We start from the raw sequence: 18,920 nt of genomic DNA on the forward strand, positions 1-18,920 counted from the left end.
GCAGAAGAACCGGGGTTCGCCGAGTCAAGAGCGGAAGAGGGGAGAAGATGGAAGAAGACCCCCGGAGTCCGGAGAAGCCCCCCCCCGGAGAGCGGAAGAAGAAACCCCCCCCGGAGAGCGGAGAAGACCCCCGGAGAGCGGAAGAAGAAGCCCCCCCTGGTAATTGAGCTAATAACGAAGACAGGGGGGGCATCCGGAGCAGAATAATAAAATATTTTAAAAAGCCTTGTGTTGTGTGTTTATTAACTTTTACTTTTTGCCTCCAGGTGAATGGATAGGGGTACGATGTACCCCATATCCATTCACTTAGGGTGGGGGGCCGGTATCTGGGGGCCCCCTTATTAAAGGGGACTCCCAGATTCCGATAAGCCCCCGCCCGCATACCCCGACAACCAATGGCAAGGGTTGTCGGGAAGAGGTCCTGTCCTCATCAACATGGGGACAGGGTGCTCTGGGGTGGGGGGGCCCGCAGTGCGCCCCCCTGCCCCAGAGCACCCAACCCCCCCATGTTGAGGGCATGCGGCCTGGCACGGCTCAGGAGGGGGGGGGCGCTCGCTCGTCCCCACTCCCTTCCTGGCTGGCCGGGTAGCGTGCTTTGGATACGGGTCTGGTATGGATTGTAGGGGACCCCCTACGTCGATTTTTCGGCGTAGGGGGGGTCCCCTTACAACCCATACCAGACCTAAGGGCCTGGTATGCTCCTGGGGGGGAACCCATGCCGGTTTTGTTTTTTACAAATTGCCGTGGAGTTCTCCCTCGGGAAAGCATACCAAATGCCGTCGCTGCAATGGGCCTTTACAAGGTGTGACTAACTTTACACTTTGTAAAACGAGCCCTAATTTTACACTTGCAAAATAACACTTACGGCGCAAAAAGGAAGCTAGAAAGCTTTGTGGATCGCCTTAAGTGCTAATTTGCATACTAGCAACGGCATTTCGACTCGAAATGCCCCCAGCGGCGGATGCGGTACTGCATCCTAAAATTAGGCAGTGTAATTCAATTACACATGCCGGATCTTCTGTGTAACTTTGGAAAAAGCCTTTTGAGGATCGTTTCCAAAGTTACACACAGACTGAACAGCAGTTAAGTCGGAGTATCTCTTTTGAGGATAACCCCCTATGTGTAACCCCCTAAACTCTGCACTCTGTATGTAATGCAATCCTGGTATTTAATGCCCCTTTAAGACCCTTCTACTGTTTGTGAAATCTGAACAGGGTCGTGGTTGAGTTCCTGCACCTATTTTCTGAGAAAAAAAGCTCTGCTTAAAATTATATACATATCTATATATGTATATATATATATATACACAATACTACGCAGATCCTGCAATGTCCTCCCGCTGTGTGTGCGAGTCGTGTCCTCTGCTCGATTCATCACAGTCCCGTGCTCCGTTCCCTGCGAGCGGCGCGATGCTCGGGGATGGAGCCCGGTGCCAAAAAGTGTCCCTTTACGTCAAAAACAGTTTTAGACCATCTAGAGAACAACGATAATAAATTAGAGTCACTTGCAGAATTGAGCGATAGCGATTTGTGGGGAAATTCGTTATCAAACAGTGAAAGTAATGACAGTGACAATTCTGCAACTGAGCAAATTTTCAGTGTTTTATCAATTTTAGAATTATTATATTATTATTTGTTATAATTATATATATAGTTACTTATTATATTATAATTTGTGATTTTGTGTTTCAAAATATATCATACCCGGAATACTACTAGACTCTTGTTTGGACAGATTTAAGTGAGTTATTCATAAGAATTACGGGCCAGATTCAGGTAGAAGTGCGGCGGCGTAATGTATCGTAGATACGTTACACCGCCGCAAGTTTTCATCGCAAGTGCCTGATTCACAAAGCACTTGCGATGAAAACTACGCCGGGCCAATTCAAATGGGCATGTGCCATTTAAATTAGGCGCGCTCCCACGCCGGACCTACTGCGCATGCTCAGTTTCGCAATTCCCATTATGCTTTGCGCGCCATGACGTAATTTTTTCGAACGGCGACGCGCGTAGCGTACTTCCGTATTCCCGGACGTGTTACGCAAACGACATTAAATTTTAAATTTCGACGCGGGAACGACGGCCATACTTTAGACAGCAATACGATTGCTGACTAAAGTTAGGGCACCAAAAAAAAACGACTAACTTTGCGACGGAAAACTAGACTAGCGGCGATGTAGCGAACGCGAAAATCCGTCGGGAATCGCCGCAACTCCTAATTTGCATACCCGACGCTGGTTTTCGGCGCGAACTCCGCCCAGTGGCGGCCGCGGTACTGCATCCTAAGATCCGACAGTGTAAAACAATTACACCTGTCGGATCTTAGGGATATCTATGCGTAACTGATTCTATGAATCAGTCGCATGGATACTCTGAGAGATACGACGGAGTATCTGAGATACTCCGTCGTATCTCAGCTGTGAATCTGACCCTATAGGTCTACAATATAAAACGCCAAATTTCCATGCAAAACAATTGTACTGCTTTCAGCATCAAAAATCTGACATAATCATACCGCCAGGGAGGTTTTAAAGTTCATGTGCGTGTAAAGGCAGGCATTTTTTTTTTTTTTGAGTATAGGTAATTTATCCCAAGCATGTTTGAATCCATTTACAGATGACTCGCTACCCTTGCTGGAAGTCTTTTGCAAGCATCAACTACTCTCTTAGTAAAAATAATGTAATGCTGCGTACACGCGATCGGTCCATCCGATGAGAACGTCTGATAGACCGTTTACATCGGTTAACCGATGAAGCTGACTGAAGGTCAGTGGTGCCTACACACCATCAGTTAAAAAACCGATCGTGTCAGAACGCGGTGACGTAAAACACAACTACGTTCTAAAAAAACGAAGTTCAATGCTTCCAAGCATGCGTTGACTTGATTCTGAGCATGTGTGGATTTTTAACCGATAGACGTGCCTACAAACGATCGTTTTTTTTCTATCGGTTAGGTATCCATCGGTTAAATTTAAAACAAGATTGCTTTTTTTTAACCTATGGATAAATAACCGATGGGGCCCACACACGATCGGTTTGGTCCGATGAAAACGGTCCATCAGACCGCTCTCATCGGTTTGCCCGATCGTGTATACGCGGCATTGGATTCGTTTTGAACTTTCCTCCTGCTATTTTAAGGTCATAGACAGCAGCATCAAATTTGGAAAAGTTTCAATACTTTCCCTCATCATTTATAACTAAAAAAGTATTAGCTAGCGTTCTACTTTCATAACTGCCTTTATTTATTTGTCCTATGAGCACATGTGACCTGCATTGGTACCCATTTTATCTTTCCTGTGACCAGAAAACTAAAAACCACTGATTTAACCTTCGGTGTCAAGGAAATTAGCATTTTTTAATTAACTGCCTCTATTTTGATGACCTCAGAAACCTAAAGCCTGAGACAGCTGCCCCCCCCCCCCCCATATTATTGGCAAATCCACTGCAAGTAAGACAAGTGACCTGGGACCTTACTAAACACAACCTTTGACCTAGTCCTTTCATAACAATTCGTAATATCTGCTAGTATGGACCTTCATTGTGTCTGTGTGTTTTACTACATGGTACATGTTTTCTTCAATTATGGCTTGTATACTTTATTTATTGCTGGTTGGTAAAGTATATATTACCAAAAATGAAGTGAACAGTAAATTAAATTTGTACAAAATAATAATGTATTAATTAGGAGATATGTCTCAATATCTACAATGGATATAGTGTGATGAAATCAGCTATAAAAGACAGTTTTGATTTACGAAAAACATTTTACACTAATGCCGCATACACTCGATCGGAATTTCCAACAAGAAAAGTTCGATGTGAGCTTTTGGTCGAAAATTCCGACCGTTTGTAGGCCCGATCTGACTTTTTCTGGCGGAATTTCCAACAACAAAAATTTGAGAGCTGGTTCTCAAATTTTCCGACGGGAAAAGTTCTTGTTGGGAATTCTGATCGTCGGTATGCAATTCTTGTATGCAAAATCCTACGCATGCTCGGAATCAATCCTACGCATGCTCGGAATCATTGAACTTAATTTTTCTCGGCTCGTCGTAGTGTTGTACGTCACCGCGTTCTTGACGGTCAGAATTTCCGACAATATTTGTGTGACCGTGTGTATGCAACACAAGTTTGAGCCAACATTCCGTCAGAAAAAAATCCACGGTTTTCTTGTCGGAAATTCCGAACGTGTGTATGTGGCATAATATTATTGCATACTATGTTTATTGCAAAATTGTAATCTTTTATTTGTAGAAAAGAAAAAAATGCCAATTTCCCAACTCTGGTGCTGGCAATGCATGCACATGCAGAATATGTCAATCTATAGGGCTCATACACTATGGATGTTTGGCTAAGATGTCTTGGCCTAGATGTCTTTCCTCCTGGCAGCATCATTTTGTCAAAAAAACAATTGATGCTCGGAAACGAGTGTAACAAGTTAAGGCGCAGTGCTTGGGCTTCATTTGGGAATTCATTTAATTTGGATTCATTTAATTGGCCAGAATAATAATTTATTCATGCCATTGAAATTAATTGACGCTCAAGCACTAGACTTACCCAGCATTAAAGCGGAGTTCCACCCAAAAATGGGACTTCCCCTTTAAGGGAAGGTGACCCACTGACATGCCACATTTGGCAATCATCTGGGACACGTCACAGGTCCCAGATCATTGCCCGTTCAGTCACATGCGCAGTGCGTGCCCAGCTGTGAAGCCACAGCCGGGCGCCCACAGTACTGATGCCAGCTCCGCAGAGAGGAGGGGGAGAGGAGCGGGCATCATATACTTATTAAAAGTCAGCAGCTGCAGTATTTGTAGCTGCTGACTTTTATTTTATTTAAGTCGGATCTCCGCTTTAACGCATATTAAAATGCAGTTACACACATCAATCATTTTTTCTACCACAGGTGAAGCAGATTATGGAAGTGCAGGCAATTTTTTTTTCTGCCTCTAAATGCCTCTAAACATCTACGTACCTTGAAAAAGTATTCATACCCCTTGAAATTTTGTCACGTTACAACCAAAGACAGAAATTTATTTTATTGGGATTTTATGTGATAGACCAACACAAAGTGGCACATAATTGTGAAGTGGAAGGAAAATAATAAATGTTTTTCATTTTTTTTTTTTTTACAAATAAATATCTGAAAAGTGAGACGTGCATTTGTATTCAGACCCCTTTTCTTCTATGCCCCCAACTAAAATATAGTGGAACTAATTGCCTTCAAAAGTCACCTAATTAGTAAATAGAGTCCACCTGTGTATTATTTAATCTCAGTATAAATACTATACATACTAGCTCATTATGAATTACTTACCTCACATGGAAGCCCCTGCAGCGGTCCTAGTACCCCCCTCTGGTCGGCGACATCTCTCACAGGGTTACTTCCGGGTATCGCGGCTCCTGTGCTGTGATTGGCCGGAGCCGTGATGACGCCACTCCCGCACATTCGCACGGGAGCCGCCCGGTAACGGCAAACTGACGGAAGCAACCTCACATACGTTCCATTGCTTCAGTTTGCTTTAGTGCACATGTGCCGATGACATTTTTGGGTTTTGTAAACTAGCAAACTTGACCAAATTGTTGTGTTTGTTCAGGGACAATGGTGAAGGTTTTTTTCTTCTGTCTAAACACTCAATTTGTATGGAATAAGGCAGACCCCTGCACTACATTGATTAAGAATAATTGTATAATGTATGACCAGCCTAAAGCCCCATACAACATACTATTAGATTTTCTGCAGATTTTTGCCTTCAGATTTGCCAAAACTGTATAATATCAGGTCAAACTTTAAGAGTTTAAATTTGTATGTAATCAGGCAGCCCCTTGCACTACTTGGTTTTGGTAAATCTGAAGACAAAAATCTGCAAATAATCGAATAGTGTGTATGGGGCTTTAGGCATGGCAAAAAATATAAACCGAGACAAGGCTTCGGATTGATTTACTACAACTGGAGAGTGAAAAGTTGGTGCAGCTGTGCATGGTAGCCAATCAGCTTCTAACTTCAGCTTGTTCAATTAAAGTGGTTGTAAAGGTTTGCATTTTTTTAAATAGAAATTGCTCTTTTTTAAAATATAATTTGCTCTGTGCAAGGATTTTGCACAGAGCGGCCACAATGCTCCTCTTCTGGGGTGCTCCTGGCTCCTCCTCTTTATCGGATGCACTTGTGGAGACGCCGCTTTCCATAGGGGCACCTGTGCGGGCACGCTCCCAAGTCCTGCTGCTTTGGACTCAGGACTTGACCCCGCCCCTGCTCTCGTGTCACTGGTTTGATTGACAGCAGTGGGAGTCAATTGCTCCTGCTGCTATAAATCTATCCAATGAAGACAGAGAGAGCGGCTGGTGCCGCTGGGCTCATGCACGTCACTGAAACGGATGTGTTCAGGCAAGAAAAAGGGGGGCTCTGGGGGCAGCTGTAGCAAATAAGGTTTTTCACCTTAATGCATAGAATACATTAAGGGGAATTTACAACCCCTTTAAAATTTGATTAAAAATAAACTGCAAGCTAATTGTTTTCTATGCAGACCTGAGCCAGATTTTGCACTCTCCGGTTTCAGTAAATCTACCTCTGTGTCTTGAAGAAGAAAGATATGTAATAGGTAGTAGCTGTGTTCTTATAACTATAAATATATCTCTGGGCTGGTCTGGTTTGAAACTGCTGCAACTCAAATCTTGGAAGAGATAAATTAAACAAAAATTACTAATGGTGCTCTGTTTCTTTAAATGAGTAAACTCATGTGATGATATACAACAACAAGCAATGTAGGTGAATAGATTGATACAATCACTTCTATAACGAGTGCTCAAACAAATAATATATATAAATATACTCTATCATCACTAGTTAAAAAAATCCAGTAAATAATGCATTGTGCAAAAAAATTCCGAATGTGCTAAAAAATATGTACAGTATATTAAACTCAAGTCCATAAACAAGTCCACACATAAACGAATGAATGTGTAAATACATTCCACTGGGAATTGATAAAGTGCTTCATCCACAAAAAAAAAGGATGGCCTCTTACCAGATCCGACGGATCCCTATAACAGAGATCAGAAGGAGTAATCACAGGTGTGGAGATTTCAAACAAGCTTGATATGCTTTCAGGGATGAACTCCATGTATTCAAGAATCATAAATGGAAAGGGAGAAGCCTCATAGTGTAAATCAGCCAACTTTTTATTAAAAGATATACTGTATAAGGTAAACTTACATTGATGTTAAAAAATTCAAGCATGAATTGTATCCCTAGCAGCGGTGTTAACCTGGCAGCTAGCTCAGATAGCATTGCAAATACTCTCCGATAGCTGTGTTCTGTGATGGTAAAATAGGAGGGGTGAGATGGTGTCATCCATTGTGTCACTACAGCACCCTTCACTACTTATGTGTCTTTGAGACATCCCTCAGTGACTCCCATCCCCAGTGTGACCTCCCCCTTCAGGGGATGACTACTGGGGTGATACATCTGGATTGTCACTATTTTTAATTGTATTTTTGCTTGTACCATACAGTTTTTTTCAATATGTCCATAAAATTTATATATTCTTTTATACGTGCATTCTTATAATTGTCCACCGTACTGCGATAGTCCAACTTGCCCAAAAAAAAAATCCTTGTTGTTTTTTGGTTTGGGGACCAAAACCCAACTTCTACTCAATCTTGATCTCTGGATGATGGTACTTTTTATTATTAATTACTATTTGTATATTTTCTAGAGTCTAATTTATTTTATGTGTCTTTGAACTATTAGGTGTGTGGCTGACTTATACATTTCCTTGAGACACGCAGCAGGAGCACAGTAGAAAATGTCCCGCGTTCTCTTTTGTTACATGACAATTATGAGGCACTTGATGACCGGCCCTCTCCAACCGCTTATTTTGTTTTCTTTTCCAGGCAGCTTAATTGTGTTATTTTGTAATCTCCTGTCAGATAAAAATATCTTTTAGTTCTGCCTGAGCTTTCCTCTTTAAATGAAGCCAAATGCTAATAACACCACAGTGAATCTATAACAGAGCCAGGCACACAGGCCAAGTATTTTTATTTTATCCCCAGTGCTTAAAGAGGATATTTCACCAAAATTATTTCCACTGAGTTTTTTTAAAAGGTCATGCAATGAAAGACTGATGACTCTGAAATACATTTCTAATACGTAGCGTAGGTGACCATTGCATTCTTTCCTGGTGGTTGGCTGAAAGCAGTGTAGCAACCCTGGAATATGTATGATCTCTCTCTTTTACACATAGACTATACCCAGTAAGAAGATCTCTGAATTACTTTGATGTTATCTTTTAATATGAAGAGAAAAGTTTGGCAACACACGAGATGCCCTGATTATGACATCTTTGTCCTATTTAGTGGAGGCAGTCGTGACAGAATGAGCGCTATGATGGGGAATATAACTGAGCCAAGTGGTGGGCTTTAACCTCCTGCCGACCACCCACCGTAGTTTTACGGCGGCAGGTCGGCTCGGCTGCGATGTACGCCGGGCACCCGCTATTGCTTGTCACAGAGCAGGAACGTGGAGCTGTGTATGTAAACACACAGCTCCACGTCCTTTCAGGGGAGAGGAGACCGATCGTGTGTTCCTTGTATATAAGAACAACGATCGATCACCTCCCCCAGTAAGTCCCCTCCCCCCACAGCTAGAATCACTCCCCAGGGAACACATTTAATCCCTTGATCGCCCCTTGATCGTGTTAACTCCTTCCCTGCCAGCGACATTTATACAGTAATCAGTGCATATTTTTAGCACTGATCACTGTACAATTGTCTATGGTCCCAAAATAGTGTCAAAAGTGTCCGATCTGTCCGCCACAATATCACAGTCCCGACAAAAATCGCAGATCGCCGCCATTACTAGTAAAAAAACTAAATAATAAAAATGCCATAAATCTATCCCCTATTTTGTAGACACTATAACGTTGGCGCAAACCAATCAATATACACTTATTGCGATTTTTTTTACCAAAAATATGTAGTAGAATACATATAGGCCTAAAAAATGAGATATTTATTATAGCAAAAGTTAAAAAATATTGTGTTTTTTCCAAAATTTTCGCCTTTTTTGTTTATAGAGGAAAAAATAAAAAAACACAGAGGTGATCAAATACCACAAAAAGAAATCTCTATTTGTGGGGAACAAATTATCAACATTTCATATGGGTACAGTGTTGCATGACTGCGCAGTTATCATTCAAAATATTGCAGCACTGAAAGCTGAATATTGGCCTGGGCAGGAAGGGGTGAAAATGCCCTGTATTGAAATGGTTAACTAAGGCTTGCCACAGCACAGCCCCTTCTTTTAAAAAATTTCAAAAAAGTGGATATTATAATGTGTTTGTGTGCACTAGAATGCATGAAGGTAAAACATTTTTTTTAGCCTTTAGAACCACTTTAACCCCTAGGCGCCAACGGTATGCAAATATGTGGCCTCTTGGCAGGTGGGTCTTGCTGCAGAGAAGCCGCATATTTGTGTTATAATTTGCAAACAAAGCTGTGCCGAGTGTGCATGCCCTACGTGCTCTCAGCATAGTTACCGGCGGCTAACGGAAAGCTCCCGGACGCAGGTGACTGCCGTGACATTTGGCTTGCACGGCGGACACATGATCATAATCTGCCTCTCTGCTTCTGAAACCCCTAAAGGGCTAGGAGGTGCCGACATAAAGAGGTTCAATTATTAAGAAGTCAACTGGAAACACAGAATAGTGATTCTTTATGTTGCATCTGAAAGACACCCAAATCTGAAAAGCATCTGTGTGTGTTCTCTAGTTGATTATTTAATTAGACCTGTTTAACGTGCATAAGCATCTTTTGCTATGGTAAATATACAATTTACTGCAATGCATACATGTTACTGATTAGAATTTTCGTGTTCGATTGATCGATTTTTTTTTTAAATCGATTAATCGACTAATTTCGATTAATTATAACGCACATACATTTTTCGGATAACCACCATATATAGTCCCCACTGTAATATACACCACAGACATCTCCCCCACTGTAATATCCACAGACATCTCCCCCACTGTAATATCTACAGACATCTCCCCCACTGTAATATCCACAGACATCTCCCCCACTGTAATATCCACAGACATCTCCCCACTGTAATATCCACAGACATCTCCCCGCTGTAATATCCACATCTCCCCCACTGTAATATCCACAATCTCCCCCACTGTAATAGCCACAGACATCTCCCCACTGTAATATCCACATTTCCCCCACTGTAATATCCACAGACATCTCCCCCACTGTAATATCTACAGACATCTCCCCCACTGTAATATCCACAGACATCTCCCCCACTGTAATATCCACAGACATCTCCCCACTGTAATATCCACAGACATCTCCCCGCTGTAATATCCACATCTCCCCCACTGTAATATCCACAATCTCCCCCACTGTAATAGCCACAGACATCCCCCCACTGTAATAGCCACAGACATCCACCCACTGTAATATCCACATCTCCCCCACTGTAATATCCACAGACATCTCCCCCACTGTAATATCCACAGACATCTCCCTCACTGTAATCCACAGACATCTCCCCCACTGTAATATCCACAGACATCTCCCCCACTGTAATCCACAGACATCTCCCCCCACTGTAATATTAAGCAGACATTTCCCCACTGTAATATCCACAGACATCTCCCCCACTGCAATATCTACAGACATCCCCCACTGTAATATCCACAGACATCTCCCCCACTGTAATATCCACAGACATCCCCCACTATAATATCCACAGATATTTCCCCACTGTAATATCCACAGACATCTTCCCCACTGTAATATCCACAATCTCCCCCGCTGTAATATCCACAGACATCTCCCCCACTGTAATATCCACAGACATCTCCCCCACTGTATTATCCACAGACATCTCCCCCACTGTAATCCACAGACATCTCCCCCACTGTAATATCCACAGACATCTCTCCCACTGTAATCCACAGACATCTCCCCCCACTGTAATATCCACAGACATCTCCCCACTGTAATATCCACAGACATCTCCCCCACTGCAATATCGACAGACATCCCCCACTGTAATATCCACAGACATCTCCCCCACTGTAATATCCACAGACATCCCCCACTATAATATCCACAGACATCTCCCCACTGTAATATCCATAGACAATTTCCCCACTGTAATATCCACAATCTCCCCCACTGTAATATCCACAATCTCCCCCACTGTAATATCCACAGACATCTCCCCACTGTAATATCCACAGACATCTCCCCAATGTAATATCCACAGACATCTCCCCAATGTAATATCCACACTCACCCTCACTGTAATATCCACAATCTTCCCCACTGTAATATCCACAGACATCTCCCCCACTGTAATATCCACATCTCCCCCACTGTAATCCACAGACATCTCCCCACTGTAATCCACATCTCCCCCACTGTAATCCACAGACATCTCCCCACTGTAATCCACATCTCCCCCACTGTAATCCACAGACATCTCCCCACTGTAATATGGTCCACATCTCCCCCACTGTATAGGAAGATTAGTGCTTGCTTAGTCTTACCAGAGAAGCCGGCTGAACACAAGCAGTTGAGGCCTGGTGATGACATCAGCGTGCCGCTCTAGGCTCACCTAGGCCGCCGCCAGATGGACCAAGATGGCCGCCGCTCTGGGAGCTAGGCCGAAGCCGCGGCCTTTCCTATGGCCGAGGCAGCAGCGGAGCTCCGCGGATCAAGTGGTGTGCCGATCCGCATATGGTGACCCGTTCGGATCACGGATCATTTACGATCCATTGCACTACTAGTACCGATATGATCGATCAAAAAAATTAACGATTAATCAAGGAAATAATCTTTAATTTCCACAGCCCTAATGTAAAGCATTCATATAGGAATGAATGGGATTTATACTTGACATGCATTTTCCTGCAGTATAATAAATGCGTTAAACTGCAGGAAACTGAATGAGTACATAATGAGCTTTGCTTTCAGGAATACAGGATCATTAATGGGAAATTTATCTAGTGCTGCATAGATCACTAAAGAAGCATGATCATTTAAAATATAGCTAGAATATACTCAGAATATACACATAATATGCATATATTTATATCTTGTAGTTCAATGGGTTTTGTCAAAGAGAAGGATTATGCATGTTTGATTTTAAATAAAAAAAAGAAAAAAACATTAATTTCATTATTTTTTTTTGTTACATATCTCAAAAAAAAAAAAAAGTCAAGAGTGTTAGCAAGTGACTGCAGACATAATTCTCTAAAGCACACAGCATTAAATATTTAGAACCTAAGAAGTGTCTGTGTGTATGTCAAGCATATTAACATTTGCTGGCTTTTAAACTACTTGCTGTTGCTTCAGTGTCACACAGAATTCGGCCTCAGGGTGTTAGCAATAAAATAATACTTACTATTTATTTATTTTTTATAAATCAATATATTGGTATCCTTTCAATAAAACTAAGTTTAAATAAAAATACTGTGATTTTGGTCAAAAATTATTTACAAGCTTAGTAGCTTAACACAACACTATAGTCCAACTGTGGATAACAGTCACGAATAAGCAAAGAAAAAGTTGTGCAGCGCTTTAAAGAGGTAATAAACTCAGACAATGTAATTACAATTCGCAATATATAACTTAATTTTGGTGTTTTTAATCAAAGTTCCATATATAGTATGCCAAAAAAAAGTCTTACTTGTTATAATACAGGTTTTTGTGAACGCTCCTGCTTGTACCTCGCCACCGTCATTACTACTACTGTCTTCCGTGTCTATACAGTAATATATTTCCGCCCTCAGTATGTGGCTGTGGCTATAATCCCCTGCGCATTATTCCCTCCACAACCCCTCTGACTTAGCGAGTCACATGGGATCAAGGCTCAGCTTCTCAATGGGAGTATCGCAGAATGTTGGGGCTGACGTCGAAACTAGGAAATGACGCAGCCCCGCCATAGACGTTGCATTTTTCCGGCAGGGTCTATGCTTGCCGGAAAATTACGACATATGACGCATGCGCCGGTGAAATCATAAAAAAGAAATATACAGATTACTCGCAAAGCAATCAGGTAAGGGGATATTCATCTAGCAGAATCAATTTCATAACCTGCAATTGTCCATATGCAGAAAAATTGTCTAATGGGTTTACTACCGCTTTAAGTCCTTTGCCTTTACCTAATCTTTTACCCAAAAATCCCCTCTTAAATATATACCATATATTCAATCCTTTTTCCATAACATATTAAAGTGGTTCTAAAGGCTAAAAAAATGTTTTACAAGTGCAACCCCATATTAACCTTTAATATCACTTTTACAGTGATATTTAACAATGACTTTAAAGTGTAAGTTCACCTTTGGACATTTTTTTTTGTAAATTCCAGCTCTCCAATGTATGGCCAGCTTTAGAATGATTGTCAGTCATGTAGTTATAGGTGCGCGCAGCCTATTGCATTAGTTTGTGCACCCCAAAAATCAAACACACATGCGGGTATGAGTGTGTGTGTATATATATATATATATATATATATACACACACACAATCTTTTAAATAATTGTAAACAAACATTTATGAAATGTATTAAAACTTTTTTAACAGTTTCAATACATTTTGCATCTTATGGCAGAGCCAGTCAGAGGGAGAAAGTGGGGGGTGAGAGAGAGGAAAGGGGGGTGAGAGAGAAAGTGGGATGAGAGAGGGTCTGAAACTTGGGGGGGGGGGAGACGGGTAAGAGGGAGAGAGGAGGGGTTGATAGGGGGGAAAGAGAGAGAAAGTGGGGTGAGAGAGAGCGTGGCGAGAGAGAGAGGGAGAGAGAGAGAGAGAGAGAGAGAGAAAGATGGAGGGGGTGAAACAGAGGGGGAGAAAAAGAGGGGTTAAGAGAGAGAAGGGGTGAGAGAGAGAGGAAAGGGGAGTGAGAGAGAGGTAGGGGGGAGAGAGGGTCTGAACTGGGGGGGGGGGGAGAGATGGGTAAGAGGGAGAGAGGAGGAGTTGAGAGGGGGAAAGAGAGAAGTGGGTGAAGGAGGGGGGTGAAACAGAGGGGGGAGAGAGGGAGGGGGTTGGAACAGAGGGGGGGGGGGGAGAAAAAGAGGGGTTAAGAGAGAGATGGGGTGAGAGAGGGGGAGAGAGGAGGGTGAGAGAGAGGGATGAGAGAGAGGGGGGTTAGAGTTTTTTATAGTTCTTTGATCTGCTAATCATTTTAAATTTTGATCTGTTCCGCTGCCTGTGTGTTTTTTTGGTTGTTGCTGTATTGTTGTTCTCGGCGCATCGAGGCCTACGGGTAACTGACTGCGTTTTGTACCATTTTGTACTTTTAAGAATTTTAATAAATAAATAAAATAAATAGAGAGAGAGGGGGCAAGAGAGAGAGAGTGAGAGTGTGAGAGAGAGGGAGGATGTAGTGTGTGACAAGGCACAGTGGGTCCCCCTTGCCCCATGGCTCATGTGCCCTCCTACACTTCTGAACACTGAATGGCACTGGCACCTGGGATTAGGGTGTGTCCAGGCACACCTGGCACACGCCCTGCGCACGCCTATGCATGTAGTAGTTAAGTGTGGATCAGACCTTTACATATATATGAGCAAGTCTAATGTAGCTGTGAAACAATCATGTCTGTGTCATATTGTTTAACAGAAGTCCTAATCAATTATTATTTTTGTAGACACAGAAAAGTCTCAACAAAACCAAACAGATGACTCCAATCCTGAAGATGGATCACTTAAGAAGAAACAGAGGAGGCAGAGGACACATTTTACTAGTCAACAACTCCAAGAGCTTGAGGCCACCTTCCAGAGGAACCGTTACCCAGACATGAGCACCAGGGAGGAAATCGCAGTTTGGACCAATCTCACAGAGGCCAGAGTTAGGGTAAGATGCAAAACTATTATTAATGTTAGTGGTACAAATGTGGTAACTTAAAGAGGAACTGCAGTATGCTCACATAATTTGTAATAAAAACATCTTTGCCATTCTAAAGCTTCCACTCCAACCACTTTGCATATTATTTTATATATACTGTGAATCTGCATTTGACAAATATGCTGCAGAAATCTCCCTCCACTAAGTCTGGCTGCATCCATTTTAACTGTGGGCAGCTGAAGCTGCTACCTGTTTACTTCCTGGATTTACACAGACACAAAGAGGCACACCTCCAGCTCTGCAGCCCTGCAGCTCTCATTGGCCCTCTTATGACTCACCCCCTCCCTTCCTGGAAACCTCTCACATGAGTGAGAGAGAGCGCTTTGCATGATGTCACAAGCCTAGGCTTTTTACCAGACAAGAAACAGGAAGTGGGTTGTATAAGGTATTAACTGGCAGAAAAAAAAAATGTACTATCCAAATCAAAACAAGGGCAGAAGATTTAATAGATGGAAAGTTAAAGAAATTACTGAAGGTCCGCTTTAAACAATTCCTACATAATTTTGTCAGGGGGCAACATTTTGCTGAAATTTTATGGGTTTTTAGGGTATTATTGAAAGATTTTACAATAATGCAGGACAAAATATTGCTTTTGGTTCATGTATTTCCTTTATGATAGCAAAGAGGACACAACTTACATTAGCTGAACTGTGTTGTACACTTTGCATGTTTTTTAATTATTCAGTAGATTTAGATTTCTATGGATTTCTTGAATGAAATGGTGCAAAAAAAAAAGTTCAATGCCTAAATATAATCTATGTAATGATCTGGCTTCAGTAAAGTCAAAGTGGATGGATGCAACCACCTGCACTGTTTATTGAATAAGTCCATAAAGCTAGTGCTGTGATTCACAGGCTATGTAAAAACTGCCCAACATACACAAAGCATAGTATAATGCGCTAAATTTAGTTGAAAACAAAGCTGAGATTCAAAATAAATGTCTACAGTTGCATGACTCCTTAACCTCCCTGGCGGTATGATTCTTTCAGAAAAAAGGTGCTGAAAGCGGTACCATTATTTGCAAGGAAATTTGGCGTTTTATACTGTAGGCCTGTAATTTTTAGGAATAACTCACTTAAATCTGACCAAATCAGAGTCTTGTAGGCATCCCGGGTATGACATTTTTAAAAAAAACAAAATTATAAATGATAATATAATAAATAATTATAAATAATTATAACAAATAATAATATAATTATAATAAAAATGATTCAATAATGTAATCAACTCAAAATCACTGAAATTTGCTCAGTTGCAGAATTGTCGCTGTCATTACTTTTATTTTTTTATGACGGATTTCCCCACAAATCGCTATCGCACAATTCTGCAAGTGATTATAATTTATTATCGCTGTTTTCTAGCTGCTCTAAAACCATTTTTGACATAAAAAGACACTTTTGGTTGCTATGGACAATCTACAGTTTGCAGGGAGAAAGAACAGTTTTTATTATATAAAAGTACATGTAGGACACTGGGCAGACCACTAGGGACAAGGGGGGTGTGTATTTTTTACATACAGTACTGTAATCTATAAGATTACAGTATACTGTGTGTATTGTGTTTGTTTACGTTTTTGAATTTGGCGCCGTTCTCCGCTCCCGTGCGTCGTAACGTCGCAGGGAATGGAGATCGGCGGCACTGGAGGACGCTGTGTGAATCGAGCGAGCACCCGCTCGCTCACACAGCGCGGTGGCATCGCTGGATCCAGGGACAAGGTAAGTAAACACTGTCTGTGGATGCTGCGAGGCAAGCCCGAGTCTGACTCTGGGTTACCGATCGCAGCACAGAAATCTAACCCCGAGTCAGACTCGGGAACACCGCCAGGAGGGTTAAAACAGGGATCCTCAAACTACGGCCCTCCAGCTGTTGTAGAACTACACATCCCATGAGGCATTGTAACACACTGACATTCACAGACATGACTAGGCACGATGTGAATTGTAGTTCCTGAACAACTGGAGGGCCGTAGTTTGAAGACCCATGCCTTAAACCGTCAGAAAACACATAACAGTGAAAATGCTACTATACTAAATTGACTGGATGATGTTTAGATCTGATCAGTAGGGCACAATGCACTATAGAATTAATTTATAGATTATTATTGGCAACATCTGTACATGTTCCTAAATATCCTAAAACATCTTACCTAATAGTATGTGCATATTAATTTATAATGGTGTCACCAGTATGATGAAACAATCAATTATTTTCTTTTTAGGTATGGTTCAAGAACCGGAGAGCCAAGTGGAGAAAACGAGAACGAAATCAGCAAGCTGAACTTTGCAAGAATAGCTTTGGAGCCCAGTTTAATGGACTTATGCAGCCCTATGATGACATGTACTCTGGATACTCTTATAACAACTGGGCTACCAAAAGTCTTGCAACTAGTCCCCTCTCTGCTAAAAGCTTTCCATTTTTTAACTCCATGAATGTAAGTCCTTTGTCATCCCAACCAATGTTCTCTCCACCCAACTCAATAGCCTCTATGACTATGCCTTCTTCTATGGTTCCATCAGCAGTGACTGGAGTTCCTGGCTCTGGCCTTAATAATTTGGGGAATATCAACAACCTTAACAGCCCCAGTCTCAATTCTGCTGTCTCAGCCAGTGCCTGCCCCTATGCCTCTTCAGCAAGTCCCTACATGTACAGGGACACATGCAACTCAAGCCTTGCAAGTTTAAGGCTGAAAGCTAAACAACATGCTAACTTCACGTACCCAGCAGTACAGACTCCGGCTTCAAATCTAAGCCCATGTCAGTATGCTGTGGACCGGCCAGTATGAACGACCACATACCAAAGACTCAATGGTAGCCATAATACAGAAGACCTTATTGTCCTGCAGTGGATGCCTTTTTAAAAGTCAAAAACAAAGGGCATAACATTTTTCTGAGGAACCATTTCCATTTTGAAAATGACAAAACTGCAGACTTTATTATAATTTGAGTTCAAGAGGACATTCTTTATGAATTGCTCAGAGGAAGACAGTGTTTCCAATCCAAAGAAAAACTGAATTCCAAGATCTTGAGTACTCTTGGTTCACAAGGCAAGCTGTTTAATTGTTGTGCAGTTTTGATTGAACAGGAAGTTGTCAGGCTCCCCTATTTTGTACAGTTTACCTAAACTAGAGACGTAAAATATGTAATAGAATATTTCAATGCAAAAAAGTCACCAAGTCTACTTATTTATCACAAGGATAATCCAAACAGCCAACAGTACAGAGCAACAAATGCTGCACATATATGCAAACATATGCATGACTGTGGCAATTGTCCAGTGGGGAGCCACAAATGTAATCTAAGAAAATAGGATGTATATATATTATATAAAGTATAAGATGAACCTTTTTTTCTTGTTTTTGTATGTGGATTTATCTATAAAATAGAATTTAAACATAAGGCGATGCATGTCCCAGTTGAAGCAGACTCCCACAGCATTTTTGGCAATGATGTTTTGCAAGCCTGCTTCAGATACTTTGAAAGTGTAACTTTTAATAATGGTCATTTTTCTTTCAACAAGCTTCAGTGTCGCTCTCTGTCTTTTCTCCCCAAGTTCCATTTGAAACACACAAAAAAAATAAAAAAAATGTTGCAGAAATCGGTTTCTGATTTGTAATTTTTATAAACACGTTTATTGGGTTTCATGTTCATATTACTTTAGCACTTGCTGTTACAGGTGGACTGATAGATGGGAATAAGAATGTAGTTGGTGTTCCAGAAACACAACTTGACTCTTCACAAAACTGGGCTATGCAATAAAGGCATATTTGAAAAAAGTATAACAGTTAGGACCTGAGTTTTTCCACTCCCGTTTCTTAGTATGTCATAGCTAAGCAGGTCTGAACTAAGAAAACAATTCTAGCTGCTCTGTAATACACGTAAAACAAGGTATTCATTTGTTATATTTATCTCAAAATCTTAACATTTCTAATTCTATCTATCTATCTATCTATCTATCTATCTATCTATCTATCTATCTATCTATCTATCTATCTATCTCTATTAACAT

The 18,920-nt window shown here is 41.4% G+C and overlaps 1 protein-coding gene across 1 annotated transcript in view; it reads left to right on the forward strand.

The window, feature by feature from the left end:
• The window catches only part of PITX3 (paired like homeodomain 3), a 120,779-nt gene extending 102,270 nt beyond the window's left edge, over positions 1-18,509 (forward strand). The window contains exons 3-4 of the mRNA XM_040362375.1: positions 14,659-14,864; positions 17,134-18,509. Of these exons, the coding sequence (XP_040218309.1) occupies positions 14,659-14,864; positions 17,134-17,697 (770 nt within the window). The 3' untranslated portion in view covers positions 17,698-18,509. The remainder of the gene's footprint in view (positions 1-14,658; positions 14,865-17,133) is intronic.
• Positions 18,510-18,920: the final 411 nt, after the last annotated feature.

Source organism: Rana temporaria, chromosome 8, assembly GCF_905171775.1.
Source record: "Rana temporaria chromosome 8, aRanTem1.1, whole genome shotgun sequence".
Taxonomy (NCBI): Eukaryota; Metazoa; Chordata; class Amphibia; order Anura; family Ranidae; genus Rana; species Rana temporaria.